At 38.3% G+C, this 24802-nt stretch overlaps 1 protein-coding gene across 5 annotated transcripts in view; it reads left to right on the top strand.

The window, feature by feature from the left end:
- The window catches only part of RAD51B (RAD51 paralog B), a 345355-nt gene that overhangs the window by 134876 nt on the left and 185677 nt on the right, over positions 1-24802 (top strand). For all 5 annotated transcript variants that reach the window (XM_042862237.1, XM_042862246.1, XM_042862214.1 and 2 more), the window contains one exon: positions 17136-17232. In XM_042862237.1, the coding sequence (XP_042718171.1) occupies positions 17136-17232 (97 nt within the window). The remainder of the gene's footprint in view (positions 1-17135; positions 17233-24802) is intronic.

Below are 24802 nucleotides of genomic sequence, written 5' to 3'. Positions count from 1 at the left end.
TGCATCCTTTAGCTATTTTTTTTTTTTTACATTTTTTCCTTTGAGCTCTTAATACTAGGACATATTTATTTTTGAAAATGTGCATATTTAAAATACTTGTTTTCTTGAAGCTTGAACTTAAAACACATTCTTTCTATGATCTCAATCTGTTCATGATTCAGTTAAACTGTAGTGGTCTTTTTCTCCCCTTGAAGTACTCCTTTTTATGATTCTGTGCAGTTTGGTAGCTGCAATGCACACTTACAAGAACATTCGATCTCTGCCTCATATGGCCTCCTAAACAATAATCTCTTTTGCATTGCAATAATAAGTAGAATGCTATAAATGCTGCCATTTTTTCATTAACATCTGATTGAATTATTTGACCTCAACACAGGAAAGCACTTAAATGTATTTTAATTAACATTTTAAGTTTATACTTCAAGTTGAATGCATGCTTAAGTGCTGCCCTGAGTGGGAATGCTTTTTCAAATTGTTCTTTGGCTTTGTCTCTCTTTCTTCTAATAGTTTATTTTCCAGAAATACACAGGAGTGCTGTACTGTTAACTCTTTCTAGGACTTACATTTTTCAGCCACCTCCAATGAATGGAGTTGTGACTTCTTCCTGTTCCCTGGGTCTCTTTAGGTAAACAAAAGCATTACACCCCAGAAGTACTTCCTTTCCTGCATAGCCAGAGCAAAATGCCAAAATCTATGCAGTTAGACAGCCACGTGAATTTAGGCTGCTTTGACTATGAACAGTTTGCTCTGAAAGACCTTTTTTGGAATTTTGAATTTTTATTTTTATCTCTCAGATGAGATGCTTTCCTTCATCGTGATCTCCACTTTCTAACAGTTTGTTGTCTAATTTCCTGTTTTCTTCATAGAAAAGAAAGAAATCCTGGGCTTCGTGCTTTACACATTTTGGGAAATCCTTGTTTAAATCTCTACTGCTTTGCATCTTCTGAATTTGAGTTCCATGTTCAAAGACAATTAGAAGGCTTAGTAGAAAGCCTTAACAGAGTTAAGAGGTTTAGCTTCATGTGACACTGGGAAAAAAAGAAAAAAAAAGCTTCAGGTGATTTTGGAAAGCGTAGTTATGCCTCCAGTTCCTCCTTAATCTTTAACACTTTGGTCTTTAATCTGCTATAATTTAGGGGGTGATGTTCTTCTCTCTTCCCCCTTTAATACTGGGACACAGCTAAGTCAGATAAGTTTCTTTTATCTCGGGAAGAATTCTGGGGAAGGCAAGGAGTTTTAACATTCAGGAGAGAACATATTCATAGGTATTTCAGCTCCCAGCAAATTCCCCAGCAGTATCAGACAATGTCTCTCTTCTGTTGTTGTTCTTTTTAACCACTTCTTAGTTCTTCAGATTTGCTGCCTTTTTACTGCTGTGTATATATTGCTGAGCTGCCAAATATTGATACTCTTTTATGTTGACAAGGTCTTCCAAACTCTTGCTTTAGTTTTCTGGTCTGCAAGATGAATAGAATCATTTCTGTCTACTACTACTGTTGAGATTCAGTATTTAAGTGTGTGCAGTGTTTTAAGAACATCTGGGAAAATATTGTTAAAGGGCTAGCATGAGATGAATTGCAATGCACTTCTCCATCCGGGACTGACATACTGCAAGAGAAATTTTTTTAGTTCTGTCTTGGCCTGCAACAGAGCAGGTGAGGAAGCAGTGATCTGAGTTAGCAAGCCTAGACAGCAAGATTCAGAGCTGGGACAAGAGGCGCTAAATCCACACATACAGCATTTGTATGCACATGTGTAAAATCATGGTCACAGGCTTCAAAACTGAGGTATGTCGTGGCTTGACTTCCTTATAAATTCCTACTGCAAACAAGCCCTTTATCATTAGTTATTTTTTTTCCTGTTTTGTGTTGCAGGGTCTCAAAAATTTATTATAAATCTCACCCTTTTTGTGGCTTGAGGTTAGTTCTGCAACTTCTGCACTTATTTCAGAGTTACTCTCTCCTAAGAGGAAACTTTAATTTCCAAGACTGGAGAGAATCTGAATGCTTATGACACAAAACAGAAAGCAAGTAACAGTACAGTCCTACCTTTATGACACTTTCTTGATGCTCTCAGAGTACTGTGAATTCTAAGGAAAAAGAGTGGATGTTGTTTGACTTTGCTAGTTTGTCTCAAATGGATCTTTCTGATGTTCTGGTCTACAGAACCTAATGTTGCACATCTGCACAATGCAATTTGTAGCTATCTGCATGTAGATTATCTTTTAGTCACCTTAATCCAATGATGTGGTCAGAAAATTAGAAATACATTGCACAGATGTTTGTCATAGAGTAATGAGTGTGGAATTTAGGCTCCTGTAACCTCCTGAGCTGTTTGTTGTTGAGTATAAGGGCTTGAACTGCAAAGCTCGTACCCAGCTTCTTCTTAAATGCAGAATTTTGTACATTTGTGGGTTGTGAGTTGGTCTGTGTTCTGCAGGTTGGCTCCTGCTGTCTGTAGTCAGAATGGAAATGATTACAAAACAAATGGTGGATCTTCCTGCTGGTGGGCTCGCAGGCATATTAAACGCTTTGTATGGCTGACAGTTGGCTTCATGCATGTGTGAACAGCTCTCCTGTTCACTGCCTTGCTCCTTGGAGCATAATGAAACTTCAGACTCTTTCTTTGCCTCCAGATCAGCCCAGTTTTCAGTCTGACCCATCATTTTTGTAAGTGCTGATTCCCATGCTTCAACTTGTGGTTGCTGTTGGTATCCACTGTGTTTTATATTCTTCTCAGAAGTTCTGTGATAGTAATTCCTAAGTCGCACCTTCTCCATAGCTATCCATGGCTCTTTCCCTTTCCACTTAAAATTCCAGCGCAGGATCAGCTCTTGGTGAAGTTGTCTCAGGCTGCAGTTTCCTCAGCAGCCATTCCCATGTTGCGTATTTCTCAGAAAGCTGTCAAGATATAGCTTGGGCTAAAATCTATGTAATCTCTAGTGTTTGTTTCATCCTGTTAAAAGCCAGCCTTGAGGTCTGAGACAGTTTCTTACTTCAGCACTCGCTTCTCTTTTTGTGCACATGTGAGTCTCTTGCAAAGAGCCACTGAATATTTTTCTATGCTACTTACACCATACATCTCTGTCTCCGTACTCATCTTCATATTTTAAGAGTAGTTTGAAGTCTATCTGTTGGTCTTGCAACATACTGAAGAATAGCTGTTATTTGCCTTTTAATAGCTCAAGAAATATCTGAACTACCCAGTTCAGAAAATAAATTAGCACAAGCCTGATCTGAAGCTATGCCACATTACTCTTATTTTGTTATCTTCACTGTTCTGGATCTGTAATATAGTTCTTTTCAATACCATCAGTAAACTCAAGAGAGAGCAGAAGTTGTTCAGTAAGTCAGAGTCTCAGCTGGTTTAGATAATAAGCTGGTATTTGTTTGTTTCTTCTGTTTCTAATGCAGTACTAATGCTTTACAGTATATTGTACAACATACCAAAAGTTGAGCCAAGAATAATTCTTCAGATTTACCCTCCCCTAATGTGCAGCACCAACCAGCAATACTTACAGTCTTGACTCACTCAAAGGGGAAGGATTTAAAAATAAAAATAAAAGAAAAGAAAAGAAAAGAAAAAAAAAAAAGAAAGGAAGAAAGCCTATGGATCTCTTTTGGGAAGAGATTTTGGGAGTTTGCAAGACTTACAACCCCATGCACAGAACTTTTAGCAGTCAACTATATCTACTACATTCTATCTAGACATTGCCCAGCTGAAACACTGGAAATGTCTTAAAACACTCGGTGTTTTTATCACCCGGCATATAGTAAGTTCAAAGCATCAGCAAAGCACTTTTATAGGGTAGGCATTATGTCTACTTTGGAAAATAGAGTACAAAGAATTCATTGTATCACTAAGCTGTCACAGCTACTTAGTGACAGAGCTAGCATTAGGAAATGTGTGCCTGGACTTATTACCTTTTGAGAGAGAGCAAAGGTGTATGCAGAGTTAATGGTAAAAGAAAGAAGAAGTCTGAATTTTTATTTTTTTTTTCTCTGCAAATGTATTTAGGGACAAAAGGATGAAGGTGTGTTTCATATTGGTGTCAAGTCTTTAGGGCCAATAAGATCAGATCAGCATTAAATCTTAGTCAGGAATGAAAAAGAACATCAATAGAATTTAAGATAGGAACTTGTCGGGCAGCTTCTACATTGAAGTGGATATCTAATACTCTGGAGGAGAAGATTAAGAAGTGGCTGTAGTATAAGAAGTGCATAGCATGAAACTCCTTTCATATATTCATATTTAAGGCGTGGTACAGCAGTCATGGGTTATTACTTTTTTGTAGATACTTTTGACAAACAATTTATTGTAAAACAGACCATGGTTATCCTTAATAAACTCAAGGTAAAGCCAACGGCAGAATAAATTTGTTGAACTAACAACACTACTACTGAAAACACTTTTCTAGTTGCTGCATGTTTCGATGGTTCCCAGACTCAGACAGCACAGCTAGAGGCATGTGCCATAACTATCATATGACAGCAGAAGCTGTGTGTCTCCATACCACGTAAGCCATTTTGCAAATCAGTGTAGCCCAAAATATGGAAGAGTTTTTACCAAGTTTTGAATATACTCGAGCAATTATCTTTCACCTGTCACACACACTGCTCTCCTGCTGCACCTTGAAGTCCAAGCATCTTGTTGTGAATTATTTTTATCTTTGTCTTAAGAACTCTACAAATTTATCCTATCCTTCCCTGAGAAGGTCTCTTCTGGGCTACTCTCTCATCAGTGAGTGGCATCAATCTCAACTCATGGCATCCAGCAGCTTCTATGCTCTTGTCTCAATCTCCAGATCTGAAGATACGCTTCTGTCTTATCTGAACAGCCTGTTGTTGTTTTTCTCCTGGTTTTCCACAGTGTTTGCTGTGGAAGGAAAGCAGTGTCCTGAAAATATCCTGCCTCAAAACACTTCTTTATCCTAGGCTTCCTTTCTCACGTGTTTGCCCATATCTATCTTATCCTTTGGGAAGAACAGCTACTTCAGCAGAGGGACTGCAGAAAGCCTGTTGCTAAACATCAGCTATCCAAACTAGGGCATAATTTGTTTCTCTTCAGTTTTTCTCAAAATTGAATTAAAGAAGTTAGTTCCTAACATTACTATATTTGCAGTTTAATATTGAACTCCACACTGGAGGCTCAGCTGCAGTTTCTTGAGAAATACTTCAGACTAAGCTGTTGTAAAGAATCCAAGGAAAATGCATGATCTTGTGAATTTTAATAGCAAGCATGTGAGATATAAAGAGTTGCTAGTTGCAGTGAGCAATTAATGTAGAGCTTCATCAGAATTGCAACTGATTGTCCAGAGTGCATCAATTGCTGTCATTTGTGTAGTTTGTAAAATGCACAGCATGAATCTCAAAAGATGTGATTCAACTGTGTTCACTTGGGTTAATTTGAATGATATGAAAAAATAATTCAGTACTCTTAAGTGTAATTCTCCAAGAGTAGGTGCTTTGTAATTGGGAAGTATCAGAAATCTTGTCCTAACATTGTTTACTGTTACTGAAGAGGGCACAGTCTATTTTTCATCACTTGACAGCAACGCCCAGCTGTAGTTCCAGTAGCATTTATGATGGTGTTTCCAAACAGTTGAATAAATCTCTTCTTTTTTTGTTCTTGACATTTTCAAAAATTTACTTAAAACTAAGATACCAGTAAAAGAAAAAAATAATGCTGTTAGACCCAACCTCATTTCTGGTAGAGTCAGTGTGGATGGTCCTCAGTTATCACAAACTTCCAAATGAAATTCTCTTTTTTTTCTCTCTTAGAGAACACCTCGGGCTTGGATTGACTTGGTTTAGTGTGAATTTCACTGCTATCAGTCCAATTGTGATTTATCTTAATGTTGGAATAAGGTTTGCCAAAATAACCTGCAGGACTGATCTTCCCTGCAAAACAAATAACATGCTTCGATAGTGCTGTCTTCTGCATGTATTTAAGCAGTGACCTGGAGGAGTGGGTTGTTGTCCTAAGTAGTGAGAAATTACCTTGAGTCTAGCTTCTAAGGTGTGTGATTTTATTTGGATAATCTCAAATGTTATTTTTTCCGCTATTAACAAAAGCCAAAGGGGGATGCGTCATGCTGTGATCTCAGCACAAAAATGGCTTCTTGCATTTTTCTGAGTTCATTTTCTGTTCTGAGTCCTAATTTTCAAAGAGGTTTCATCTAATGATTCACATTTCCGTTTTAAGTAAGTTATGTAAATAGAAATTTGTCGTTCTTAAATTAGAAAAAGCTCTTATTTTATCAAGGAAATACTAGCTGTATTTTCTAGAGAAATTACTAGGAAAAATAAGATGCAAAGAACAAGATATTCCAGAATTTTAGTGACACTACTTTGAGCCATAAGATATTTTCCCCTCTTTCTCTTTCCCCCCAAATATTGATGAGAAGAGACATGGCTGATTTACGTCCTGTCTCCTCTTCTTTCCTCTGGATAATATCAGACCAGACATGTTTGGAAAACTATAATGCTCACTCATGTATTTTGTTCTACTTTATTATGGACTGTTTACCTATAAGTTTTAGACTCTTTCTATATTATTTATTTGTCTTTCCCAATACGCTTTTGTGGAATAAGCACTTAGGATAATGAAGCCACTGAGTAGCAAGGCTTCACAGATCGCTGTAAGAGATTTCAAAAAGTGCCAGTAAAACTTCTTAGTACAGTGTAACATTCTACATTTTTAATACGTTGCATTTCTTTTTAGGACAAATTCCTTAAAAATACCTTGGTTTATAAAAATGTGTTAAGCGTTGTAAGTGGTAGGAACTTAAAGTTTAAAGCCATTACATTTAAATTTGCAGGCTTAGGAGATAGAAGAAATGCACCCAAGCAATTTTCCCTTGTATCAAAGTATTGCAAAATATGTCGGATATCAACAGCTGGATGGTAAAACTTTCCGTTCAGTTGGACTAAAAGATGTTGACTATTAGAACAGCCTCAGCCCAGTATTCAGACTGCTGTGTGCTTAGCTGGCTTATTTTTCAAGTCTGTTGCATTTTCAAACTGTCTGAAGCTATTGATTAGTTTGAAATATTACTGATATTTTGGGTAGAAATAGATTACTGGCAAAACTGCAGATAAGGCTGAAAAAGAAATGAAATAAAATGAAATTCAGTAGACAAAGATCTCCATAATGAATTGTTAATATGTACCTACAGCATGTAGAACATACAGTTCACAGCTGTTCATTCGCACTTACTCTTTCATATATTTCTGAGCCTGAAGTTGCAGAGAAGCAAAACTTGTGGTGGCTTAGGAGGGGATGTTGGTTTCAGCATATGGGTGTTTTATCTTCTAGATGATTTCTGCTCCCTTTTGAAGCCACTGCATCTATAAAGGATGATAACTGAATTTTGTTTAACGTTTCGAAGTAACCAGGGATCTATGTGGGCCTTACTTGCACTAAGTGACTGGCAAGTTTTTTCCTTCCTTTCTTAATAACCACCTCATTTTGTAAAAGATTATTGGTGTATTGGTTAGTCAAACTTCTATGCATTAGTGGTTACTACCCTAATATTCTACAGACCTGTTAAATTACCCTAGACAATCGCAGATGGAGTCATATATCCAAATTCTCTCTTCCTCTTGTCTTCAAAATTGACTGACTGCTACACACAGTGAAGTAAAACTGCATAATTACTTAAGGATAGCCATGACAGGTCAGTATAAGTAGCCAGCCTGTGTCCAAAATGCATTCAGTGAAAGTCAGCAACTACCACAAGAAAACGAAAATTCTTTAATGAACATTGTAGGAAAAGTGTTCCGTGTAATCCTAGACAAGAATTACTTCATTTCTGCGACAGTAATAGAATACATTGAGCACTAAGGACATATGCCATGCGATGTTCCCTGGTGCTGGTAGTCATCTGCCTGTAAAGGCTGATTAAATAGAGGGCAATTTTTGGACCAGGGAGAGCCAATACTCCTGTAGTCCCCTGTTGTCTGCTTGAAAGGTAAATGGAAAGGCTCCAGTGCTGCAGGGCAGGCAAATAAATGTGGTTTGTTGGGGAATTAACAGTAAAGTGCTGAGGGGAATTCTAGCACCTCCTAAAGCTGCTTTGTGCTGCTTCCTTGCAGTACCAAAGAGAGCAGCCTGAACAACCACTGTCCTCGCCTCTAAAATGTTGGCACTGTGTCACAGTGTGAGATACAATGGGGTTAGGGAGAGTGTTTTAAAATGGTTCAGAAAAGCTGTGTAATTACAGCAGCCCATTGAGTTGTTCCAGTTTGCTTCCAAGACATGAGTTTGCTGTGACCCACTGTCTTGAAGGCCTGAAGGAATTAACTGGGAGGAATCTACAGAATTAATAAAACTAATGACATTGAGTTGTGCCTTACATTCCTCTCCACACACCCCTCCAAACTTGAACGTCTGTAATACTGCCTTTCTGATGGGCTTGTCAAAACATCAAATGAAAATACTGGTACTGTGAATTATCTGATTGAAATAGGCCACGAGCCCTAAATAGGCCTTTGTAAAAACCATTGCATTAGTTTAGTTCATATTCCCATCTAGTTGTTAGGAAATAAACTAGATACAGAAAGATACAGAAAATAGGTAAAAGCTAAATATAGAAAGAATTATAAATACATAGCTTGCTAGATAAATATTAGTTCTCTCTGAGATGTTCATTTGAGTGTGGGGCTTTAGTATCCACCTTATGGATCCAGGGTTTAGGAGTGGTGGTAATGATTGGTGATACCTTCAGTAAGTTCACTCTCTTTCTGTACCCTTGTCTCTACATCAGCAAACAGGGGTAACAACATGTTCGTTCCCACAGAGGTATTGAGATTTAATGTCACTGAGCTTAGGAAGGACTGTATATATTTGAAGCTCTGAACCAAGAAGGGGAGGTGTGTGGCCTAAGATCTGCACTTGTCCATCAAAACCAAGGACCATTAGCAACTGTTGAGGAAGCTAGCAAGTATGAATTAACTAAACTGTGTTTTTTACTGAGGAAAAAGGAAGTATGTAGATTCTGACTTTCTTGCAGTTCTGTTAAGGAGCAGGAGTTGTGTCTAGCTCTTCTCTCAGCCTGGAGCATGGCGGTCTGGCAGAGCAGAAGTGAGGCACTATGTGACTTCGGCAGCATTCCAGACAGTGCTGTTTCCTCACATCTATCAGTAACAAACAAAACAACAAAAAGCCCTTTTGTTGAGAACATTGTGTGATCTAAGAGTGAGTTCAGATTTTTTTTTTTTTTTTTTTTTTTTTTTTTTGTAAGACATTCCCTTTTAAGCTGTGCTGTTTGCTGCTTGGAGAGTGAAGCAGGTCTTGGCTGTAAGATCTGTCTGTAGGTGTTTTCCTGCAATGTACTCCAGCTCATCTAGAATCAGGCCAGAGGCTTTTATGGAGGTACATAGCTGACTTGGTAAAGGAATAAGTTGAATTCATAGAGCTGTCATTATGCAGAGGCTGCAGGGGAGGGTGGAGGAACATCAAGGCCTGTTGAAACTATCTAGAGCTCTGGGCCGTTGGCAGGGCTTGAAGGAGGGTGGCATTTCTTCTAGGGGGATGGCTTACACATGCAGACAGGTCTCTACAGGCTGAGGCAGCACACAGCACGGGATGTGAAGGCCTTCGGGGCACACAAACCCTTTTCATGGAGCAGGGCAGCACAAGGGTGCAGCAGTGCAGATTTTGAAGGTTACATTTGTGTTGGCTGCCTTCCTTGTTCCCAGAGGAGGAAAGGCTAAAGACCTCAGGCTATCTCTGGGTGGTAGCTGTTTCAACTTCAAGGCATGTAGCTGCTTGAGAACAGCATGCTTTTGTTTTGTTTCTTTTTTTCTCCTGGTGGAAATTTTATCAATTTATTATGATAATTTTTAAGCAATTGGTGAGATGTGAATACACACTTCTCCAGAAGGAGACTTGCATAACTTTGTACTTTTCCTATGCAAAGCAGAATAAATTGGATGTAAATACAGTGGCCGGTTTCTGAAAGATGCCTCAGTTTCTTCCAACTCCTATTTATACTCAATGAAATCCAGTGCCTATAAAATTACTTCTGCTGCTGTGAATTGCCTTACTGAGGGAGGAAAAAGAAATTTGGGTAGAGATACCTGGCAAAGCAGGAACTGGAAGTCCTGTCCAAGGAGCTCTAATATGGTGCAGCTAGCAGCACTGTGTCTTGTGCAACAGGTCTCTAATCTTTCTTCTAAAAGGTGCTTGTGAGGCTTTTAGAGAATCACTACTTTCATGTTTTCATGCTGTTGGCTGCATAACCAACTTTTTTTCCCTGGATGTGATGCACGTGAAAATAGGAACAGATGAAATAACACTGAAGCAAGGCCAATGCTTTTTGCTAGATTGCTTATTGGATTAGGAAGTATTTCTCATTAGTTTATCAGTGGTTTTTTTGTGTGCTTATGTCTGTTACTCAGGGAGTTGTGCCAAATTCTGTTGACGTTGGTTGAGAATACAAATTCTAACAGCTCTCAGCATAGAGGCCTTGTCTGTGCTGTTACTGGAGGGCAGGTACCGTGCCTTCCTATCTGAAAACATCCATCTAACACGAGTATCACCATTCTAGCCTATGTCTCTGTCATATATAAATGTGTGACTTTTGTTTCAATTGATTTGTATTAGCAACAATTACTAAATGTGAGCACTTGTCTGTTGTTTATGTTGTGCTTTCTTTGTTAGACCACAACCATTTCAGTACAATAGGTAAATACCTTTGTTATTTAGGTCATGACCAAGTGTCAGAAGCAGCATTTGATTTTGAGCATGTTAATTTTGTATGTTACAAGGGTTTTTTTTGCTTGTAATGACTTGTCTCTGTAGCATGCTTGGTGTTGTCTTCATTCATCCCTACGGAAACTCAGTGTGATGAGGCTGAAGACAAGATCAACTTGGGAGCATGGGACTTCTACTTGAAAGAGTAGTGATTAGATGTGGTGATTTGCTTGAATTTCAGAAGATAAGAAGTTGGAATTTTTCCCTTGTATATACTTTGGATGAGTCAAAATATGTAGTAATAGTAATATTTGTAGTAATAGTTGTGAAGTAAATATGCTTGGTTTGGTTCTGCAGCTCAGGACTGTCAGTTGCAGTAGTGTGGATGCTTTTCATCAGAGAAGCTAGTTTTCCTTTGGGATGAGCTCCTGCTGAGCAGCACTGCACTTGACGTTTTCTCTTGAAAACTTTCATTTTGTGTAGGAATTCTCAGTGTTGCAGTTTAGACTTTGCCTCTTTCTACCTGATTTCACTAAAAATGCTCAGTTTTATAAGAGGTTTCACCCTTGTGAATATTATTAACAAGTCCTGCTGAGTTCATTAGGATCTCTGAACAACTCTTGTAGCAAATAGTAGTGATGCTGAAAAACATGTCCCTGGTGAAACAGGAGCGAAAGAAAAAACAAATTCAGTAAGTAGCCTAGTTGAATATTACAAGTACCCTGCTAATTTGACAAACTGGTAATTTAGAGTTCTTCTGGGTAGACTTGTGCTGGTCTCAGGGAGCTGCAGCAGGTTCCTAAGGAGAAAGCTGTGGTTCTCACAGCTGTTTTGAAGTATGCTGCCTTCACTCCAGTTTGCTCACCGTTCTCTTTTTCTGTTTCCAGGCTTGTTGCCTGCCCCATCTGGCTTTGTGGTATTGCTTGATGTGCTTTCCCTCCACTGGTGCCTACACACTGCACCATTGTTTTGACCTGTTGCTGAATGCCTCACTAAAAGCTCTGTGCTTCAGGGAAAGGGAGAGGTTCCTTCCTAAAGACTGGTGTGAAGAATCGCTGGGGAGCAGTAAAACTTCCTTTCTTTCTCCTCCAGCACGCTGAATCAGCACCCCAGCCCTGCTGGCTGTCATTCTTCACGTTCTCTACAGACGTTGAGTACAGTGAAAACCACAAAATACATAGACTAATAAGAGTAGAGTAGTTTAAGTTTATTGCAAGTCTTCGTGTGCTTACTCCTACAACTCAATAGGAAGACTTTAATAAGTGTTTTCCTAAATAGTGTTGCTTGAAAAGCGGGGAATTCTGCTCTATTCTTTTAACAAATAGCCATTTCATGAGAAGTTGTTTTTTCTTCCTCCTCTCTTGGTACATGCCAGAAGACCTTATACCTTTGCTGGTTTCTGATTGATAGTTCTGCACTACGCTGCCTTTAATTTTGCAGTAAACTAACAAGGAGGCCGCAACCACAAAGTTTACAGAAAATGACTTATTTACTCAATGGGATTTACAAGGATGACAAAGTCAGATTTAGTAGTTGCAGTGTGGTCCTAGGAAGGGCAGGAGGAGGAGTACTTGAAAAACTGTACTGTATAAATAATCAAACAGAAAATAGTTTGCTTATTCTTCCATGTAAAGCAATCATATTTCAATTCCTAGGCCAACTCTATCCCAGGACCCGCAGAAGTTTTCAGCATGTGCAGGAATTACACTATTCCCAACAAATATTGGTGCTGGGAGCTCACATACCTTAAATAAGTGTTTTTATTTTTCTATTTCTAGAAGATTGACATTGAAATTGGCATTGTGCTGAAATCACACCACAGGAGGGAGATGTTATTTTCACCATGGATTAATCTTAGAATTAGCAATGACCTGTCTTAGAACAGGAACACTGCTTTCCTAGAGAATTTCTCATTTCCTTTCCTATAAAGATGAGGGAGATAATCAGAGAAGCAGGCATTTTTTAAAGCTGTCTAAAATTAGGAACTTCAAAATGCATTCTCTCTTTTTCTTTGTGTTTCTCTTCATTCATTTCACCAGCTGCAAGTGAATAGACTGAAGGGTCAAAAGGTTTATTGACTTTCATTGGAAACTAACTGAAGCAAATTTCCAGTGTTACTAAACAAAATAGCTGAATTTTTTTTTCATGTACAGTCATGGGCTGAAGAAGTCCCATGTTCTTCATTTGTTGCCAGGGTAACAGTAGGAACCAGTAACAAGACCTCCTTACTGTTGCACACGGGAGGACACAGTGGAGTGCAGAGAGATATAATGATTTTGGTGACTGTTAGTGCCATAAGAAATGAAAGTACCTCTGGTAGTAAAAATATTTTGTTCCATTAATTGAAGCTGAAAACAGAAGCTGCTATTAAAATACTATGCATTTTAGTGTGATAACATTAAAGCATTATGTAGCAGCTTTCTTATTGTTGAGTATTCTGCTGGAAGAAAACAAACACATGATGGGCATTGAGCCTCTCAAGTGGAAGCTATACTTGGCTGGTAATGATGTCCACTATCTGTGGAAAAGAACCGCAACAGAGGCAACTCCTTCTTACCTGCTTAGACTATGGATTTGGCAAGTCTCCTGTCCTAAACTGGGTATATCTGATCTGTACTTCAATGGCAGATCTCCAAGGAGAAGTTGAGGACGTGCTACTGTTCATTCAGTGCAAGGCACTCTTTCTAGTAAATCTGCTTGGACTTGTGACCCCAGACTGTTTCCAGGCACTGTTTTGAATGGAGAGGTAGTTTCTTTCAAATGTGGCCTCTAGCAGACTGAAGGAAAATATTCTAATCTTCATTCATCTAACACGAGTTATTTGTAAAATTTGGAGACATTATGATCAGAACTGAGTACTCAAGTTTTCTTCTTTGAAATATAAGTAATCATGGAGTGGCTTGGGTTGGGAGAGACCTTAAAGAGCTTCCAGTTACAACCCTGTGCTGTGGGCAGGGCTGCCTTTCATCAGCTGAGGCTGCACGGAGCCCCATTGAACGTGGCCTTGAGTGCTTCAAGGGATGATGTGTTCACAGCTTCTCTGGGCAGCTGTGACAGTGCTTCACCTGCCCAATGAGCAAATAATTTCGTCCTTATGTTTAATATAAATCAGTCTTCCTTTAATTTAAAACTATACCCACAAAGAAGTCACACAGCTTTTGCACTCCATATCTCTTTTGCCTACTTGTATATTTTCTCCCCATCACACCCAGTCTTTTTTTAAATTCTCTGAATAGATTTCATTCCATCTCAAATGATATTCATATAAGCATTTAAAAATAATGGAATTAAAGTACATCTTTTAGATTAATGAAAGAGAGTTTGGGGGAAAGTTAACATATTCTTTAGATGCGATGTACTTGAGTCCTGTAGTATGAGCACTCAGGACTTTAAACAATGTCTGTAGGATTGGAGAGTGCTGAAAACATACAGCTTTGCATGCTAAAGCATCACTGATGAAATTTTTAATCTATGAAAAATTAAATAAACCTTTGCAATTTCCAGTAATGATTCTGTCATTGGAGATATGAGCCTTTATTAGAAGATGTATGTATCAAGGGAAGTTCTCTAAATTAGAACGTCCTACCTTTTTTTTAATTTAGAGATGGAGATGAATAGGGGTCTGCTTTTCTCCTTTTAGCTTGTAGTTTGTGCTTTGTCAGTGAGAGCTTGGAGCACTGTGCATACCTGCAGAGTGAGATTCAAACTGCGTTATATTGTATGCTCAGAAATAAATATTGGTTGATGATACAGGAATGCACAGCTGCACCTGATGGAAGAATTTTGCAGTAAATGAGGCTGCGGAAGTGTGACAAAATTTAATGCCACGTTAAGTGCTTAGCTAACAGCCTCTTGATTTGTACTTACAGGAAAGCTGAATGGCTCTGCTGGCTCTGCCAACTTGCAGAAATGAATAATAATTTTTAGTTAATTCCAAAATAAGCATTCTATACATGCATATGGCTTCATCTCCGAGGGTGTTCATTTTCAAGATAATATTTAAACATAAGTTTAAGTAGTGTTCAGCTATCAGTGAAGTCATGGAACTAAGATTACTCTTAATTCCCATCCTCAAAACAAGTGAGAGAGGAGCATTTACTTGGCTGGGACTGCGCCTTTTTAAAGTCACTTTTTAAACAGGTGTCTAGAATATTGTTAGTGTTGAATGCTTATTGAAGGACACATCAGAAGTTGAAAAGTAAATTCAGAAGTGTAACCAGAGTTAAACATAAAGGGTGAAAAAATGTACAGTCCTACAGCTAACAGAGCTGTGGAGATCCCAGCTGAAGAGGAAACCAAAACTTCTGAAAGATTAAAAAAAAAAAAAAAGCAGCTGAATTTGTCTCATTCATTTTTTATTTTAAGTGTCTAGAATTAGTTTTCTTTGAAGAAGAGCAACAAAAAGTCCGTTTAAGTTGTTTCAATCTTTTTGTGTCTTGTTTTAAGAATGAGCTTTAAATATGGTAGCTTTTCTTTAGTATGTGATACATAAAATACATGATGGTACAGTGTAAGATTATCTTGGCACAGGTTTGGGATGACTACATCGCTTACAGAGCTTTTGACACTTGTGAATAATGCAAAAGTGTGCCAGTGAAAGGTCTTTATCCTACCAATATATATGTGCATGGAGGTTTTTGTTAGTGTGCTCTGTTTCAGCACATTTTTTAGTATTTATTGTGAAAAGCTTTCACTTCTATGTGATATTGCACGGTATGCCTGGCTGCCAGAATAGCCCCTATGGCTTCAGATTTTGTGACACGGTGAAAACAAGCAGCTGTGATCTATTCAAAAGGAAAAGGCTTGCATCCCATTCTTTATCTTTCCCTGCTCTTAGCTGCCCACTTATTTCATTTGCCTTGAACCAGTTTCTTGTGTGTTTGGCAGTATTGCAAGATATACCTTAAGAATCTTAGCCTAGGTGCCAGACCAAATAAGCCTGTTACCCACCATATGTGCATTCACTGCAGTGGTCATAAATGCCCTGTCCCAATGGTGCAACCTATGGTTAGCCTGGGAAGGGTGGTGGTAACCAGCTGAAGTTCCAACAGAGCTTGCAGTCTGTGGCAGAAGAGCACAATTGATATTACTGTGGGACTCTGGTCCTGAACTCCTTTGAGTAGATCAAGACTTGACGTAGAAGCTTTTCAATTTAGTCCTGACTGATGCAGTCTGTAAAGCTCTTGGGCAGCACCATGCCTGCAACCAAACAGAGATGGGTGGGCTGAAATGAGTGGGGAAGAAGAGCGGCAGCCTTGGAAAAGGCTGTGCTGACTCCATCACATTTTTTGTAGCTCACGTTGTGCTGGCTGGCAAGGATGCAATGCCACCACTGTAGCTATGAGTGTGATCTGACAAGAGCTTATGTGGGATCATTAGAAAGGGAAAATAGTGTCATGTCATACTACTTAGTGTTAGAAAGCGGGAGGAAGACATGATCAAAGGGAGGGAGCCACAATGGAGGAAAGAGGAGAGAAATTTGTCTTCCTTTTAGCAGTATCAAGCTATTAAATTATTCCAGTAGCATCATGAAACCACATCCAGTAGCATGTAGGATTGTTGTGGTTTAACCTGGCAGGTGGCTCAGCAGCACACAGTTGTTCACTCACCTTCTCCTTCCCAATGGAAGGGGAGACATAATTGAAAAATAAAGTAGAATCTTTGGGTTGAGATATAGCTATTTACTAAGATAGATAAAATGAGAAGGATAATAGTTATGACTATATAGAGATGACTATTTATGACAAGTGATCCACTGCCTGCTGACTGATGCCCAACTAGCCCCTGGGCAGCAGAAGGGAAAAAGATGAACTCCTACCCCTTTCAAAACTTTCCTTCCACGTGATGTCATATGGTATGGAATATCTCTCTGGCCAGTTTGAGTCAAATCTCCTTATTCTGCTTCCTCCCAGGAACTTTTGCCCCCTTTTGTAGGTAGGGCAGTAGAATATTAAAATACATTTGGCTCTGTATGGCAACATTGGTGTGTTACCAACACTGTTTTTCTCCTAAAATCAAAATATAGCATCATCCCAGGCACAATGAAGAAAAGGAACTCTGTCCCATCTGAAACTAAGACAAGGATTCCAGTTTCCCTTTCTCCTGTCAAATACAGCTGAAAACAGACTGTTTCACAGAGAGTTTGTCAAGAGTGGACACTGTTTTTGATGCAAGTATGAGGATCATTTTGATTCTTTACAACAAAAAACCCTACATAGTATATTTTCTGTAACTTCTATCAATCATTTAAGTAAAGACCAGTTGTAAATGCAGAAATGGCAGCCACATAGAGGTCCAGAACTGGTGAGAGTCAGAGTAGGGAATTGTCTGAACGCTGTGTCTGTGCCTGAAGTATTCCAGTCCTTCCTGGGCTGCTCTCTGCCTTTCTAGATCTGTGAAGATTAATTTCCCTTCTATCTCCGCTTGTCTGTTTGCAGGTTATCTTGACGAATCAGATTACCACATCGTTGAGCAATGGCCTTGCAATCCCAGCAGACCTAGTGTCTCCAGCTCATGATTTGTCCCTGTCTGAAGGTAAGAGATTGCTCCTATTAGAACTGAAATTCTATAGTGACACAAACCCATATTGTAACTCACAGTCTTCAGTATGATGTATAGAGGTCTATGAGAGTCAGGTTATCAAAGCTAACATAAAGTAAAGGGAACAAGTTATTTTTCAATTGCTTTGAAAATTAAAAAAAAACACAACAAACAAACAAAAAAACCCACAAAACAAAACAACTATTAACTGACCCTTTCCTAGAGGCCTGGAACAAATTTTCAAGCTGTGTTCATTTGTAATAATGTGTTACTTGACTTTCTACTTTCATTTGCATATATTTAAGATTTTATTTTTCTCCTTCTGGAGTTGTAAGTAGAGTTAATGTACAGGCTAGGCCACAAATTTAATTTTTTTAATGATTATTGGTAATTCCAAAGAGAAACAACTGGATACAAAGGAAGGACAGCAAATGCTCATTCCTGTTGCTTCTATTATGCTTGTCCAGTTTTTCAAACCCAGTGCCTCAAACTGCAAGTCTCAATATTGTGTGAATGTAATAAGAGCTTTTTGTGTGATACCATGTACTGCTTTATGTCTTCATGTAATGTAATGCCGTAATTTTGACTCTTCCCACTGGAGTAGCCAGAGTGCCCTTAATTAGGGACTGATACGGAGGAGCCTGTTACTTGGAGTTATGTTCAACTGTAGGCCTAAATGTATGATGAGAAGCAATGCTCACCTTTCCTGCAAAGGTGTGATAATTGAATGTTGAAATTTTACTTTGTATAATATGGTTATTTATTTCCTCTCTTTCTTCATTGAGCTTCCCGGTGGCTTTGGTCAGCTTATCTTTGTTCTGGCTGATCACAGCAGCCCTGTCAAGCTTGTCTGACTTAATGTCAGAAAGCTCGGTGGCAGGGGTAAAAGCTGCCATTATTTCTGCAGCTCAGTAGATGAGAGGAAGATGTTGAAGATATATAAAATGGAACATTAAAGAGCAGCAAATAACACCACTGTAATGCTTTGACACTGACTGTTCTCTTCATAATGTTGTCAATAGGAGCCTGGGCAAAACACGGCTCATTAAATAATTTTGAAATTGCGCTTGTGAGTTTTGTTGGCTCCATCCGTTGATAAAGCATCTCTCAATTTCATTGCATGAATTTCACCTCCTATCTCTGTCAAAGAGTTGAGATTTGGTAACTAGATTTGAAAGGGAAAGGCATCATTTTTTCAACTGTATGATTTCTTTCTTGGCACAAATATGTTACACATTGCCTGATTGTCTCCCAGGGTTGGTCTGACATCCATAATATTTATTTCTATTTTGCAAGGAAAGAGTAGTTAGGTGAGTAGTCCATGCACACAAAGCAAATATGTTGCAGTCAGAAATAGACGCCAGATTCATGACTGTGTTCTTACCTCATTCTTCCTTTTCACTCATCACTAACTTAAGCTGAGTTTGAACCAGTGACCTAGATGTGAAAGGACCCGTAACACGTTATTAGTTCTGTAAGCAAATCAGACCTCTTGGTTTGTATATGTCTAGTATGTTGTTTTAATCCTATCTGAAGTCAGTCCTTCGCTGTAAATGGTTTGCTAAAAGGGTGATCTTTCTGAGAGGCAGAAATGAAAATTTCAAACTGAATGTATCGTTAGAAAGAAATGAAATGTTTACAGTGGCTTTTGTTTTTGCTTCTGATCATGCTTTAGAAGGGAGGTTCATGGGTTACATGTTAGATTAGGCAAGGAACCAAGGAAGCTGTTCATTTGATGTGTGACAGAAGGTTAATCTGATGAGCAAGCTGAAAGGACATTGTCAAGCTGTTTCATGCTCAAAATTTGTCTTCTTTAAAATCAGAATCTAACATATGAAAACTTGTCCTAAAAACTTCAGATGTTTATGAGAATAATAAAGGCTTTATACAAGCAGAGTGAATTGTAAAATCTCCCACACTTAAGTAGCAATGTAAGAGCTGTTGAATTGTGCTTGTTGGTATTTCTTGTAGGAAATGGTTATATTCAGCTAAATGCCCTGATCTGTGCATACTTCTACTTTAAGACAGAAAAAAAAATGCTTAGTTTGCTACAAATTAATGTTGAATAAAATAGGAAAGTTTCTGTAGCTATGAACTGAGTCCTTGCATTCATTTGGCCTTTATGTGTTTGCCAGGTTATCCTCTGGTTTGGTATGTTTCTCTGACACTTCAAAGGATTCAGACACAGAAGTCTGCGACTTCTTTTCTGAAAGAGAAGCTCAAGTGTTCTTACGTTGCCTTATTGCAAACTCTGTCATCATAGGGAATAGACTTGATTGAGCATGATGAGAATGCTGCTGTTTGCTTTTTATGCTTGTTTTGTGGATTAACTTTTTAACTGTTCTAGTAAATGACAAGTTTAAGATGCCTGAAGATTGCTTTTAATTGTGGAGATGTCAGACCACTCCATGACCATCACTAGACTTCAGAATGTGCTGTCAATAATTATTTAAATAATCATCTCTCTAATAATGAGAGAGATTTATTAGGCTAGGGGATTAAGCCATTATTTGTGACTGTGACTGTATTATTTTTATTTTTGCAAAGTTCACATGATTGGATTTTACCTAATATAGAGGATCTTTAGAAATGAATTCACAGGCAGTCTGTTTGAGTGCTAGCTGGAAGGTGATGTTTCTGTGTTTCACAAGTATTAGTCTTGGAAAGCCCAGGTTTAGCAAAATTAAGCATATTGTTCTGTGGTACAAAGAGATAGGACAGTATGACCTACTTGATGTCCTTTCTAGTCCACCAGTGCCTATCCTAGTAATATATCTGTCAGCTGCAAGCTCACACTTCCTCTTGCACACATCAAAGATGAGCCTCACCTTTCTTGGAAGAAGATGAGGAGTGTGTTGGCATGAATGAGAGCAGAATCCTCCTCCAACCATGTACAAAGTGTAAGGCAAAAAAAATCTGTCTCAGGCTTCTTGAGTCTCAGCTGGCACCTTAAAATATTTATTTGAAAAAGTCAGAATTATTTTGCGTTTAAAGTTGTCTGTAAACTCATGCTAACTCTGGGGAGGCCACCGTTCAGTCTTCTGCCATTTCTGTTCATCAAGCAGTTTGTCATATGCTTGCACATTTTCAATGCACAGTGTGAGCAATGAGTTTAGTTTAGTCTAGTCTGACCTTTTCATCTTTGTTGCTGTGATCTTGAATTCTTTTAAGATGCTGAGCAGAAGTACCATAATATCTCTCACCCACAAAATTTTCCTGCTTGTGATCATGGGACTTCAGTCTACAGGCAGAATATTTTAAATTAGAATGTTTGGCTTCTTTGTGTTGCTTTGCCCTGGCCATTCATCTATCGGATTGTCGAAACATCTTACCCTTCAAGCCTTGGTTTAAAAGGTGTCTGATATATTTTTTTGCCACGTTTTTGTTGGTTGTGTTGTTGATGGGGTTGTTTTGTTTTGTTTTGTTGGGGTTTTTTTTGTTTTTTTTTGTTTGTTGTTTTCTTTTTAGTTTTTCAAATTACTCTCATAGGGAAAATAGTAAGTTGACCTGCTGTTCACCTCAGAGTAAGATCAGTAAGATCTGTCGTTTACTACTTCTCTTCCTTCAAATCCCCTTTTTCAGTCGTGGTGCTGAATGGGGAGAAAACAGTGAAGGAATTGTCAAGGGAAGTGAGGGGGGCCTGGAGATGAGAGGCTGTTGTTTGGTTTTATTATTTTTTTTAATTTATTTATTTATGTGTATACTACATTGAAAGTTGGACCTAGAGGTGATTTTTTAATAAAAATCAAGAAGAATATTCTGGGGAATCCAAACATTGCAGTTTTGCAGGAACTGTGAGCTTATGAATAGAGCAGCTGTTAAACAAGCTTCTAAAACACTTCTTCCTTGTAGCTTTACAGATAATGCAGAGTAAGTTATGTAGTACTCCAGATCTATATGAATTCAAATAAACGTATGGCGCTTTGACGAGCTTTAAGCCTCTAATATTTTAACTGCATACTCTCTGGTATAGGCTGATTTACGCAATTTTTTTATGATAGAGGAGGTGGTTTCACTTGTATCAGTGAAAAACTACTGTTATTTAAAAAATGAAACTATCTTAAGTGATAAAATTCATAAATTAATATCTTATCTTTTTAATAAGAATTCATCCTGTCTTTCTGAGACCCAAATATTTGGGAATAGTTAGTGAAAACATTACTTTTGTCATTTTTGTTATCATTATGGAATAATTTGGATGTATGGAGAATTCTGTACTCAAGTTTATGTAACTTGAGTACAAGTTGTAGTACAGTGGGAAAAAGATCTTTTAAATGTGGCCTCTTAGTAGATCCTGTAAAGGTTAGTACATTTTAAATTTGCAAAAAATCTACGAGTACAAATAACACTAAAGATACTTCCCAAGTAACCTGGCATTGAATTCCAGCAATTAATCCACTTCCATGCGTACCAGAGGTATGTTACCCAAGGCTGATGTGGCTGTGTGAACTCGGAGGACTAAAACACATACCTGAAAAGGTAATAGAGTTCTCTGTTTTTTTCGTTTATCTTGATAGTGAAGTATTCAAATACAGCTTTTGCCCTCTACTGTCATTATGGGGCAGGGAAATATAGTGAGATTTGTATCTGTTTTTACTTCACAATATAGATTGCTACCTTCTATGTGATGGTGTTGTTGCCAGGCCCAAGACCATTTTCCCTCCATGCTGGGAGAGCAGATCTGGATGAATCCATCAGCTACAGAGATGTGCATTCAGGTCTGAACCCAGGGTGTCTATGACTTTGTGTAGGAGTCAATCAACTTGCTCAACTCATTGATTCCAGTTCATGTGAAGTGTAACAGAACAGGTGGAATTGTTTCTAGTTCTTTATTGTGCTGCTGGACTTCATATCTCAGCTGTCTTCTAAAAAACTACCCCAGCACAGACCCTGTGATCCACGTCAATGACACTGTGGGAAACTTTCTCTTCCTTCAGTCTGTTCTCTGCCTTTGAGTTATTCAGTTATTTTGATAGTATATTGAACGAGGAAACAAACAATCTAGGTTAGATGCATTTTCCCCTTGTGGATCATGCAAAATCTGCTCAAGATCAAAGAAGCTTCAGGAAGTCTTCAAAAAGAAGTTTAAAAGGCTTGTATGCACTGAAAGGTGAGAAAAGAACTCATCCTTAACCTGGTGGGAGCCAGGGTATGTAGCATTTTCACTTCAGGGTTGATAAGCAGTAACTGCCAAAAAAAGCAGGCACCTTTATAATTCAAACTGATATATGTAAGAGAGGAGAAAAAAAAAAAAAAAGAAAAAAAAGCCTGCTTAAGATAATGGGATTTCTTTCTTGTGCTTGGACTGTGTTCGTGTTTCTGGTAACTGCTCCCAGTAATAATGGAGTAGGCACGTCAGTGCTTTGAGGAAGTGCACCATCATTACAGGGCCTGGAACAAATTATATTAACCATTAGGGGAAATGATATTGTGATTGTTTCTACATGATGCAGAACTGCGGTGGTATATGGAGCAGTTAGATTTCATGATAACATGTCAACCTGTACTGATCTTGATTGCTGTGTTTCAACAAGTGGGGGAAGTAGTGACATTTAGCATCCAGCCAAATTTTAACGACTTTTTAATTGAAAGATAAATCTCTCAGTAAAACAATGGTACAGAGTCTATACATGTTTATGGAAGTTTCAAGCTGAATGACAGATGTAATCACTTGATCTAGACTATGAAAGGCTTGAAAACTGTCAGCAGGAGCATTCAAAGGCTTCTATACATCAGCTGAAGAGAATCTTTGTCCCTCCTTTTCTAATTGCTGAGATGGTGGAATACCAAGTTTTACTGCTTTGTTGTGGTTTCTTTCTGAAGGTGGGATATGACTTCCAGTCTTTTAAGTACAGTTTGTAATCCAAAATCCCTTCAGGTATATTTGTTGGGAATCATTCATCTATACATGATAACAGAGGTGCTTACAGTCATAGTTGAGTAGTTAGAAGATAGCATGTCAGCTGAGACAAAGCAAGACCAAGTATGTCTTGCACCATACAGCACAGTGAGATGGATTTGCATGAGAATTCTATTTCCCAATACTAGTTCCTGTTTTCCTTCAACTGCAATAAACTGAGAGCATGCGCAAGTCAGTCAGAGAGTTTCATGGTATATAGCTAGAAAGCATTATTTCAAGATTGCTACTTGTCATACCTTAAACATTTTAAAATGAGATTAACTCATGTTTCAGTGTGGGTGAATATAGACACTATGTTCTAATATAGGTTGGAATTTAGAATCTTATTTGTAACGTAACAGTAGCTTTAGGAGACCTGGTTATATAATGGTAGTAATCCCATCTCCTTCTCCATTACCCTTGCCCTTTCTCTCTATTATATGCAAAATAGAAAAGAACCTGCATTTTTCTGTGGTCATTCAAACTGGTGGCTTAAATCAGAAATACAAGACATGGTTTGGCTCTAGACTCATTCTGCAGCCCTACGTTGTACCCCAGTTTTGATGGAATGACTTCAGGTTGATTTACCTTTCAAAATGCGTTGTGAAAATGAATTCAAGGGTAGGAATTAAGTAAACACCTTTTGTCCCCATGCACTATGACCAATTACGTTTGCTTTATGCTGTTTCTAGGTTCTTAAGTTCTCCTTTAATCTGTATGAACAGAGGCTGAGGAAAAAAAAAAAAAAAAAGAATCTTCATTAATTGGTAGCATCCAGTCCCATGTCTTGTGGAGTTCCATAGTGGATCTCTCCTGATGGGACTGGCAGGGATCCAATTAATTTCCATACCTGAGGAAAATATTACAGTGAAGCACCTGAATTTGGCTTGCAGCATTACATGAAGCATATTGCTCACCTTCAGAACTTAAGCCATTATGTGTGACCTTTGGTGCAGATGTTATGCAGACCATAAGAGGCAGGAAGAGAGGACAGAGAATGATTTCAAAAGTCAGATGTCTATGTTCTGGTTGTAGTTCCAGCTGGGTTTCCTCTGGATTTACTGCAGAATGTTTGAAAATGTGGCTCCTTGTTAACCTTGAGCAGCCTGTATGATTGATGATTCCCCTTAGTTGTAAAAGGAAGACATTGGTTGTTTCTGCTTAATTTGTGTGTATTTCCTGCTTTATTACTGTAATATGATTTATTGTCTTAGATGATGGAAGTTTTATAACCTATTAGCCTTTTTTGGAGATTGAAGCTGGGTGCTCTGCTATGTGAATGAACTTCTTCGTAGTGGTGTTCTGCTGCTAAAAAGTTACAGTCAAACCCAAATATAACAAGATAATAAAAACACAATGTATGGTTGGTGCACAATCTCTTTTTAATGAAAATAGGCAGCTTGAGCTTGAGCAGATTTTGCATGATCCACGAGGGGAAAATGCATCTAACCTAGATTGTTTGTTTCCTCATTCAATATACTATCAAAATAAAAAACATACAAGCATACAAAATAAAAAACATACAAGAGAAGAGCAACTGAAGTAGTCATACTGCTGTAGAGAAGGATAGGTGAAGAAGTGGTAGAAAGAAGAAATGCCTGGAGCTTAACTAGAGGAGGGCTTTGCGTATCCCAGTTTCTGCTCCTAAGTTTCCCAGCATTGCTC

This window comes from Lagopus leucura, unplaced genomic scaffold (assembly GCF_019238085.1).
Source record: "Lagopus leucura isolate 7727_CA_CO unplaced genomic scaffold, USGS_WTPT01 Super-Scaffold_1, whole genome shotgun sequence".
Classification (NCBI taxonomy): domain Eukaryota; kingdom Metazoa; phylum Chordata; class Aves; order Galliformes; family Phasianidae; genus Lagopus; species Lagopus leucura.
Note: the sequence above shows the minus strand (reverse complement) of the source record. Positions and strands in the feature narration are given on the sequence as shown.